The 10,933-nt window shown below is 41.2% G+C and overlaps 1 protein-coding gene across 1 annotated transcript; it reads left to right on the top strand.

The window, feature by feature from the left end:
- The first annotated feature begins 233 nt into the window (after positions 1-233).
- Positions 234-5,653, top strand: heyl (hes related family bHLH transcription factor with YRPW motif like). The gene is made up of 5 exons (XM_030146663.1): positions 234-751; positions 3,218-3,284; positions 3,372-3,455; positions 3,594-3,675; positions 4,495-5,653. Exons 1-5 carry the CDS (start codon positions 672-674, stop codon positions 5,187-5,189), a joined length of 1,008 nt encoding a protein of 335 aa, XP_030002523.1. The 5' UTR covers positions 234-671; the 3' UTR covers positions 5,190-5,653.
- Positions 5,654-10,933: the final 5,280 nt, after the last annotated feature.

Here is a 10,933-nt window from a genome sequence, read left to right on the forward strand (position 1 = left end):
AAGAAAGACGGAGAGAAGGAGGAGGAGGAGGAGGATGAGATCGGAGGCTAATTGACTGAGGATGACTGAGCAAGGAGGGTGGAAAAGATGAGGCCGGGAGGGGTGACAAGAGAGAGAAGGGCAGATTAAAGGGAGGGAGGAGGGACAGGGAGGGGAGAGGAGGCGGGGTGGGGGAGCCAAAACTGGCAACCCTGCCCCAACTGCCAAAGTGCTATTTTGTCATTGGGTGGATGTGACAGAGAGAGGCAGCCAAGGGAGAAATAACACAGGGAGAGAGGGAGAATATGATTGGATGCCAGCGATAGAGTAAAAGACTAAGCTGCTTGTGAGTTTTCTTAGTTGTCATGGGCCCTTGGGGGTCGATCAAGTGGCACAGCTGACTCACAAAGGGCAGAAGACACATGAATCGAAGAAACCCCCCTGAAGAACCAGAGAAGTGACTGCGGACAACGGGGCTTTTATAAGTGACATCACGAGAGACAGAGAGAGTGAGGGGCGATCAGGGTTAGTCCAGAGGGGAGACGGTCCTCCACACAGTGAGAGGCAGATAAGAGGAGAGACACATCCACAGCCATCCTTCCATCACCATCATCATCATCATCATCATCATCATCATCATCATCTGTATACCCATCATCCATCAGTGCAGCCGGTGAGGAAGGAGATCGGAGATGAAGAGACCTCACGACTACAGCTCACCAGACTCGGACACAGACGAGTTTATTGACGTGGGACAAGAAGACAACTACTGGTGAGCATCCCCTAACTGGACCAGAGATTGAAACATCACACTTGAACAGAAAACTGCACAGAATCCATTTGTACTTATTAAGCTTCAGATAAATGTGCATCCAAACATCTGCAAGACATCAGTGCTTGTAAAACTAACACGAACATTTATCTTTACAAGGAGTTTGACACTTACATGTTGCAAAACTGTCACCAAGTTCAAAGACTTGTCTCAACTGTAGTTTACGGTATGAAAATGAAAAGAAATGGATTCCCTTCTTTTTTTTTTTTAAATTCAGTGAAAAACTTTTAAAATAATATAATTGTTACACTTAACGAAGATTGGTAAAGCAAAAAAAACAAAAAACTAAACCCTGAGCTGGTGAGCTTCCTCTTTCTCTAATACTTTATGAAACATAACCACATTTGGTTCGTTTACTTTCCCATGTTCGTGGGTTGGGAGCAGTCATTGCATGCAAGACATGATTTAAATATAGGTTCAATATGATGTAAGGCTGTAGCATGGAGCTGCAGACATTACATAGTTATGAGCTTAGTTTCTAAACTGAAAAATTCGCTTAACGTGTGCATATCTATATAAGATTTTTCTGACTAAATGGTTTGTTGCAAATCACGAGTCAGAAATTATACATCAGAAACAAAGAGTATGTTTAACATTTTAATTATTTTAATTATGCATGATCTCCTGTTACATAAAAAATAGTATTAGAAAATCTGAGGACACATTTGAGAGAATGTTATTTACATACTCCCTCTCTCACAGCATCTTTTCTTTTTTCTGTATAGGTAACCCATAAACATTTTTTTTTGTTTTGTTTTTGTTGAGATTTTTGGTCCGTAAGCTACAGTATTTTTGCATTTATATACAAAAACACAAAACCTTGCGCAAAACTAATTGAAGTCATTTTAAAATGTGAGTTTTTGCTCCTTTACAGTGCACACAAACTTCCGTTGAGCACCAACACTGTACTGATTGTGTAAAAAAAAAAAATAAAAAAAGTGGTGCTTTTGCTTTTTTTCTGTTTGCAAGATGTAGCAACAAAGTTTCATCATATATGGACTAAACACTCACAGAAATGTGTGTAATATGGCTGTGTATTTTAAACGGTCAACAAGCTATTATACAAATAAGAGGTAAAGTGACAATAAAGTTATAACACACACACACACACATATACATATATATATATATATATATATATATATATATATATATATATATATATATATATATATATATATATACACACACACAGAAAAAAACAAACCAAAAATATGCCATGTTAGCAAACATTAGGACGAAAAATTATGGTGAATTTTGTGTCTGGCCATAAGGTTTCTTTCATATCAAAAGCTTTTACACTTTCGAAAAAAAAAAAAAAGAATAAAAAATCCCTAGAAAAAACATAAAATAAAATCCATACTTTAACATTTTATTTTGAAAGAATGAAGAACATTTAATGGTTTTCATAGATACAGCACATTACACAGGCATATATACTTACATGTCAGAGTAAGTTTAGAGGAAAGGAAATAACGGAGAAAATTAAATCCTTTTTGTGGCTGCAGCCTTTTCTGTCCATTTCAAATAACTTTAATAACTTGTTTCAATGTTCTGGAAAATGTCTGATAAGCAGTAACATAACCCACACAAACCCACAGTAACCTCACAGCCTCAGTCATCATATTGTTTTGCATTTAAGGTGCATTAGCCACATGCCTTGGCCATCATTAAGCAAATGTGCATTAAAGGGAATAGTTATTGCAACTGCGGTTTACAAAACACATTGACAGCAATATTGGTTACATCACAAGCAACGAGTGAGCCAGCACTACTAAAGACAGTTTATATAAATCAAATTTTCATGTGACATGCAAACAGAAGACAGCAGAGGCTTTTGAAGACAGCCCCATCAAACGTAAACCTAAACAAAAACACGCAGCTAAATTGGCAGCCTTCACGTTAAAATCTAATAGAAGCTCAATGAGTCTCTGATGGGGCAGTTTGAAGGGACCTCTGAGCTGTCAGGCTTCTTCAGGCCTGTAAGATGAGCGTTCACAAACAAACATAATCCATGGTGAGTAACTGTACTCTGAGGAGCTCAGATCTCATGCTGCATGTCGGAGCCCCATGCGAGCGAAAAGCATCGCCCCGAGGCTATATAATCATCTTTCTAAAAGTGCTTTTGCTCAGATGGAAAGAAGAACAGCATGTTATTTCAGTGAGACTAATGTCCAGAAATGCATTAAACCAAAAACAATCTCATCTTCCCTCCTCTCTTGGGTACTCCTTTGCCCAAAAAACAAATTAGATTGAAAGGAGCTGATGTGCCATCCTGCCTCTGTGTCATATTAGGGAGGGTAATAATAACAATATGCAGAAGAATCAAAGTTTCTGCTTCTGCCAGCACCAACCCCCAACTCCATCTCCCTCATCTCTCGCTCTTTCTCTTTCTCTTTGGTTCAGCCCGGTCACCGGGTCCATGTCTCCTGGCAGCGCCTCACAGATTCTGGCCCGAAAAAAGCGAAGAGGGGTGAGTGGATTATAGCCTTGAGCTGTAAGTTTTTAGTTCTGTCTGTATGGTTTGTCCTGATGTTCCTCTGCTCTTCTTCCTTTGAAGATCATAGAGAAGAGGCGCAGAGACAGGATCAACCACAGTCTGTCGGAGCTGAGGAGACTGGTGCCCAGTGCTTTTGAGAAACAGGTAAATGTTTATAAGGACATTCTAAACGATAAATATTTGGTTTGAGAAAAATGCTTTGTCACATTTTTGTTACAAAACTAATGAAACCTCTGAATAAAAAATGATTACAGCGAGTAAAGAGGATTCCTTTCCTTGTAGGGTTCATCTAAGCTGGAGAAAGCAGAAATTCTGCAGATGACAGTGGACCACCTCAAACTCCTGCATGCCATGGGGGGGAAAGGTGAGAAGCTGATTGTTGTTTATTTGTGTTGCATGGAACATGAAAAAAAGAAAGAAAAAATAATAAAATGAAAAATATGGTGGAAATGTTGTAGAGAGGATCAGACTGGGACAGATTTGAATGTAATATACCCAGTAGCCTATTTCACAAACAGAATGTACATTTGATCATTTTCATCCAAGTACAAACTCTAGTATAAATATAAATATAAAGTGAAATATAAAGTTAATGGCTGGTTTCAGTTATGGATATTGTGATTAACCTGTGGATCTGACGCATGCTTGTATTTATTGGATGAAACATGTTTTCCTGACAGGCAGCTCAACTGTAGTTGGCTTAAAAAGTTCACAAAAAAAGGGGAAAAAAAGTGAATGAATTTTTTTCTGCAAATATTTAATGAAATGTGCTGCTAGTATATCTTAATTGCACCAGCTAATGTTAGCATCTGTTTGGTATTGCGTTATATGGTCTGTCAACTAACGTGCTTCTTTGCTAGCATTGTGATTAGTGTGTACACTTTATGCAAAGTTGACATTATCAAACATAACTATATTAACATTTCGCAAGTAACTGACATGACTTGATGGCGTTTTCATCGTAGAATTGCTAATTAGCTGCATGTTCAGGTCTTCAGTTAACTTGAGGTACTGTTGGCTTGCTAAGTTCCACCCATCAGTCCTCACACTTTGTTGTCAAGATGGCAAAATGTTCCAAACTCAGTTCTTCAGACCTGTACTCTACAAACCAAAGGGTGACATCATTGTTTTCTTTTCCGCAGCCTGTGCTTTCATCTGACTGAACTCTGTTTTCCGCCATCAGGTTACTTTGATGCAAGAGCGCTGGCGGTGGACTACAGGACCCTTGGCTTCAGGGAGTGTGTTGGGGAGGTGGTGCGGTACCTCAGCTCTTTGGAAGGGGAATCACCAGACCCCATAGGAGCCCGCCTTGTCTCCCACCTCTCCCACTGTGCGAGCGAGTTAGACCCTCTCCTCCTACAGTCACCCCCTGCGTCGGCCCTTCCTTTCCCTCCGTGGCCGTGGGCATCCTTCCCTCCAATTTCCCCCACCTCGTCAGCCTCCTCCTCGCCTCCTTTCCCCGGGGGACGAAGGGATCTGGCTCTGTTGGGGAGCTACCCGTCACCCACCTCCCTGCGGCTCAACCCTCTGGCCGGCTGCCAGCAGGGTGCACCGCCTCTCCTCGCACCCACAGCCCTGGCCACCGTCCACAGAGTGCCTTCCCTCGCTGCTTCCCCGGTGCTCGCCCCCTCAGCTGCCCACAGACAGAGCCAGCCGTCCCCTCACAGCGGCTCCAGGGCCTCACCTCGTCCTCTTTCCACTCCTTCCTCTTCCTCTCCCTCCACCTCCTCCTCAGCTTCTACTTCGTCATCTTCTGCGCCATCGCAAGTCTCCTTCAGGCCCTTTGCACCTCTGGGGTCTCCCACAGTCCAGCGCAGGGGGTTGAGTGGATCAGCCAAGTCGACCCAGGGATGGGGGACTGAGATCGGTGCATTCTGAGAGTCACCTCTGCTTTTTTTCTCCAAGAAACTCTGTGCTGTGGACCTCGCATGTGGACCATGCAACAAATATGATACTTTTGGAAACAAATACTGAACATTTAATGACTGTCTCTCTTTTTAGGGACTCTGAAAGCCATATCTGACTATGGGAGAAGTTTCAAATAATTACAATCATGTATAGCGGAAGAATGAAGTATACTGTGGGAGAACGTGAAGGAATTTCAATGAATTGTTTATGATCTTGCTTAGTAAATACACAAATACAGGAGTGTCCAACAGAGCCATATGCTCAACAGAGAGTCATGTTGAGTATTTACTGATCTTTAACTGTGATATTTGTTTTCTTTTCATATCATTTATACATTTGATTACAATTTCTGTCTGATTGACAAGGAATGTCTGACAAAAATCTCTATAAAGACTAAGTGCCTTTACCCTTGTTTATGTTTTTACTGCGTTTGTGTTGTTGACTGACAATGTAATGTATGCCAACATGTAATTGCATCTTTGTACAACATCTTCTATCAATACAAATGGCAAAGGAATGGCTGCAATCTACATGTTCCTCTTTCATCTTCATCAGCCTTTGTGTGCAAACACTGCTGCATGTTCCCCAGCCGTAACCCCCTCAGCATCTAAGCTGTCTCCAGTGATGGCTGAGGGGAGCTGTGGTCTTGTGGCTGCAGAGGATAAACATGGTGGGAGCTGGTGATGTTTTTGGGATGCCGCGGCGAGGCAAACAGACCCATCACTTTGCCCTCTAATTGGCAGGGCCCTGTAATTAACTTTACCCTCATATCAGTCTATGTATCTTCCTCTCCTCTGTTGTCTCTCTGCCATTCTTTCACTCCAATCTTGTGGTACACCAGCGGATATCTTCTCTCCCTGTTTGTCTGCGCCACTGTCTCCTTAACAATGGACAGACAGTAAGGACGAAGGGCGACATGGGAAGGGATGAAGAAAGGAGAAAACAAAGAAAAAGATCTGAAGGACTGTGGTTGGGTGACTGATTCAGCGTAGACGTTCAATAACAGGGTGGGAGGGAGCCAGGAGACAGGGTTAAGGCGAGATGAGAAGGACTGGTGGAGGTTTAAAAGGACAGGGAAGAGAAATAGTGTGAATCACCAAGAGTCGGCCAGCATGCACGGGGTCCAGAAGAAACCCCGAACAATGATGAATGACAGTTGCAATGAGTTGTTTCTCAAGAAGATCAGCATAATTGTGCCGTGCTTCACCAAAACAGCTCCTCGGGGATGAGAGAGCAGAGAAGAAGCTTGTGTGTGTTTACTGCTGGAGAACGCTTTGATCTACTTCAGGATGCAATGTCTGTGGTCTGCGGTTCTAAAATGTGTGTGTTCCGCAAAGTGCATATTGTTTATTTGAGTGAGTGTGCGAGTGTGTGCTTTAGCCAGTCTCATGTGCTCACTTGCCCTGCGAGTGTGTGTTTGTCTGAGGCTCGCTGAGTGTTTTGTTTATGTGGTGTTGTGTGTGCACTCGTCTTCTGTGTGTGTGTGTGTGTGTCCATGTGTGTGTAATGTGAGTCTACAGAGCTGGCGTCAGGAACCGAACCGCGGTGGCGGCGTGGCTCTCGTGCGAGGCTGGCCGGCGGTCGGACGGACGGTATGGTGGTGGAATGTTTGTGGAGGGTGCATGCACACACAAGACACACAAACATAGACACACAAAAACACACACACACACACACACACACACACTGGCGGACTGGCTGGCACTATTCTAGCCTCTGAGTGGAGGAGCCAGAGTCACCACCACAGCTTCCAGGAAGGACAACCACAGTCACACTGCACTGGGTTTCCCACGGGGGAGGGTATGCTCAAAGGAGCAAAAAAGGAAGGAGCAAAGGGAATAACAGAACGAAGGAGGGGAGTGTAGATGGGTGGAAGTGTGTGTGTGAGGAAAAGAGGAGGGTTCAACAAGCAGGAAGGAGGGTAAAAGTGAGAGAAATCAGGTCTGAAATCAAGAAATGAGCAAGCATTTCTCCTATGACATGTACATAAAAACTAAGACATGAATTAGCAAACTTATTCCTTAAATCACTTAAAATATTAGCAATTATGGGATGAGCAGATACATAAACAGCTGAGAGATAAAGAGTAAAAATACATCTGTCCTCAAATTGGTTGTATAACTAATAACACTGGCAGAGTTTGACACAAAGAGATTGGTTTGTTGTGAAATAATAATATCTCCCCTATGACCACCACCAAACATTAATACACCCAGTGTGAATGAAACCGGAGCCAAGGTGGGTGAAGCGTCTTCCCCAACGACATAACGGCACATGACTAGGACAGAGTGGTATTTAAACTGCCAACCCTTCAGTTATTGGACGACCCGCTCTACCTCCTGAGATACAGCCATATGAATATGAAGGTTAAAGGTTAATTTGTGTCATTATTCCAGTGGAAAATGTGGTCTCTGTATTTTATCCATCCTTATACACACAATTAGCAATTAGCATCAACACATAGAAAACACATTAGGCTGCCAACGACGGCCCTCGGGGACCAACTCCAGATCTACATCAGTACCATTATCAGGGGCACCGACAGAAGAATTAACCTGTTTGTACCTGTTTTTAATGGCGAGGGAACCCAGAAGACACCCATACAGCATGGAGAGAACAAGTAAACTCAACACATAAAGGTCCAGATGAGAATCAAATGCAGCGCTGTGAGGTGCAAATGCTACTGCTATGCCACCGCAGGTACAGTAGACTCTAAATAGGCGTAGATTAGAATACAGTCACATTCTTAAAATCAATCAGTCATTTACAGCCCCTAATAACAAACATAAGAGTATGAAAAAAGCAGATGCATCGGTATTTAAATATCCTCTATCCAGTTTATAATGTGGTGCAGTGGAACATTGGTTTGTATTATTGCCTCACAGCAAACAGGTCCTGTGCTTGAACCCAGTCCAGTCCGTCTGAGGCCTTTCTGCTTGTTCTCTCCCCGTCTGCACCATCTTCCACAATCCAAAACCATATAACTAACAAGTTACTTGATCACTCTAAATTGCCTGTTGGTGTGAATGTGAGAATGAATGGCTGCCTGTCCTCATATGTTCACCCTGTTATGAGTTGGTGACCTGTTTAAAATGTAACCCATGTAGAAGATGTCAGGCTGGTGGACCTTCATCTCACAGACAGTTAAAGTGACTGACTTTTTTTATTTTTAATGGTGTGTTGAGAAAAGTTTGTTGTTGTTGTTGTTGTTGTTGTTGTTGTTGTTTTTTCAGTGTAAACAGGAAATGTTTTTTTTTTTTTATTTTAAAATATACATTTACATAAACATGTACTTAGACATAAGGAACCAGACAGACATTATATATAAATATGTGTGTGTGTGTGTGTGTGTGTGTGTATATATATATATATATATATATATATATATATATATATATATATATATATATATATATATATGTATGTATGTATATATATAACAAACCTACAAACCTATTAAACACACAAAAAAAAAAAACACAACAAAAAACAACAAGACAAGAAAAGCACTCGGAGAGCGCAGACCTCCACCAAGGCAGATCAGTGGGCCCCCGTGCCCCCCCCCAACTCCGATCACCACCAAAATTTAATCAATTCTTCCTTGTGTCAGTATCAACATTTCCTAAAAATTTAATGAAAATCCATCCATAACTTTTTGAGTTATCTTGCTAACAAACAAACAAACACACAAAGCAAAGCGATCACAATATCTCCTGGCGGAGGTAATAAGTAATATTATCAACTCCTCTTTACAATATTCAGGGCTGATTAAGAGTTAATATAATGTATACTAACAACAAATTTCTCCATCAAAAGGACATAGGAGACAGAAGGACACTGTTGTTAAGGACACTTAAGTCTCAGTACCAGGGTTTACAAACTGCTCTTTGGTGCCAAGATATAGGAACTTGGCTACACAGTGACATCCTTGTGCCTGGGCCAGAATGTGGAAGTAAAAAGCCTTGACATTTATTGCACAAATATATGCACCTTGTTGAACATATTTGCTAAATACGTTCAGTTCAGTGAGATTTCAAAGTTGGCAACTCCAAACAGTCAATTAAACATAGGAAATACATGATTTTCACTGGAAAAAAAAAAAGCTAAATTCAGAGGATAATATTATAGTAAATGGTGACAGATCACTTCGGAAATGTTAAATGGAGAGAAAAATTCATTTGGGAACTGCCACAAGAGTAGCACTGGGTCCTTATGGGTTAAAACAGGTAAATAAATTCCTGGTAGTTAAAGTTCCTGGGAATGTTGATGGACAGCTAAGGAGTATTCTTAACAATAGTGTCCCTAAACGTGTGGAATGGCATGGTTTTAAAATCCAGTTCCTTCCAGCAGGTGAAATGCAGAACTTCAGTGAACCTCCCATCAGTTCAAGTCCCTCATTTCCATGTGAAAGGAAAGTCACAGATGGGAACACAAGCATCAGTTGGAAAACAGGGACGTTGCCTCTGGTTCTGGAAGTGGCAAAGTAAAAGCTGGCAGTGATGGTAAAACCACATGTTCAGAAGACAATACACAAAAGGATTTGTCTCCAGGATGGTCCGCTCCATGAGTTGCTGTTTTAAGGTCAAAGACGACCGGTTATACTTCAGGTTAACCACCAGCTGTCAGTCTTAGACTCAGAGAATCAAGATACCTAAATTTAATGGTAAAGGATCAAAGCCACACTGGCAGAGGAGAAATCCCCTCAAAAGACCCTAGTTTTTTTAGTCTCAGCATGAGCTAGAAGAAAAATAAATGAAGAAATTAGCTTTTTTAACCCATAAAGATCCAGTGTTACTTTTGTGGCAATTTCCAAATTAATTGTTCTCTCTATTTAGCCTTTCTTAAGTGATTTATCACCATTTATTATAATATAACATATTCTAGATTCTACACACATGACCTGGTGATGTCAGGGAGGGAAGACAGAGAAATCAGCACTAGTTTGTACTTTAGCGGCCTCTGCTGTCAAAACTATATTAGTGCAGGCATCAGGAGGGAAGACATTCACAGACTTATGAAAGTGTGGTAAAATATCATAGGGATTTTAAGTGATGAATGTCACCATAGCACTATAATATAAGACTGTTCTTCAATACAAAAGGCAGCTTGATCTATTTCTGTACAAAAAGTCATTTTCTTGGCATATGAAATATGCAATAAATAATTAATCAAGTCAAATACCTAGATATTTATACACTGTGACTCAATATTGCTATGATTCAGTGTAAACTGGCTTAGACTGTTAAAACACTATTGAACCAATGGGCTTTCTGCACAGCTCCACTACTTCCTGAACTCAAAGCAGCTCCTTTATTACCTGTCTTTTATTATTGGACAGATTCTGTGCATTTACGTGACAACTGTTATTCCTGGTTTAAACTGATTAAAGGTTAGATCCTATTTAAGATGCCCATGTAAACACCTTATTCCAGTTGAAAAAGAAAAGTTCGGATTAAATTCAAACTCGATTAAAGTCACTGGTTTATTCCACTTTTGAATCGGGTCTAAATTATTCCTCGGACATGTAAACCCTTTATTCCGTTTGGACTTTATTCCTGCCATTCTGCACATGCTCGTTGTCTTGTCCTGTCGCGATAACACACACATTCTGCGCTGGCGGAAGAATATGCAATGCAGTCTAGTCAGCCGAGTCTAGTGCACCGACTGCCTTGTTCTCACAGTCCTTCCGTTAGCTTAGCCTAGTTTAGCATAAT

Source organism: Sphaeramia orbicularis, chromosome 11 (assembly GCF_902148855.1).
Source record: "Sphaeramia orbicularis chromosome 11, fSphaOr1.1, whole genome shotgun sequence".
Lineage (NCBI taxonomy): Eukaryota > Metazoa > Chordata > Actinopteri > Kurtiformes > Apogonidae > Sphaeramia > Sphaeramia orbicularis.

Bases quoted from the DNA above. Each gene is read 5' to 3' on its own strand.
- heyl (XM_030146663.1), top strand. From the start codon at position 672: ATGAAGAGACCTCACGACTACAGCTCACCAGACTCGGACACAGACGAG. The intron at 752-3,217 runs GTGAGCATCCCC...TCTTTGGTTCAG, and splicing joins GGACAAGAAGACAACTACTG to CCCGGTCACCGGGTCCATGT. The intron at 3,676-4,494 runs GTGAGAAGCTGA...TTCCGCCATCAG, and splicing joins GCATGCCATGGGGGGGAAAG to GTTACTTTGATGCAAGAGCG.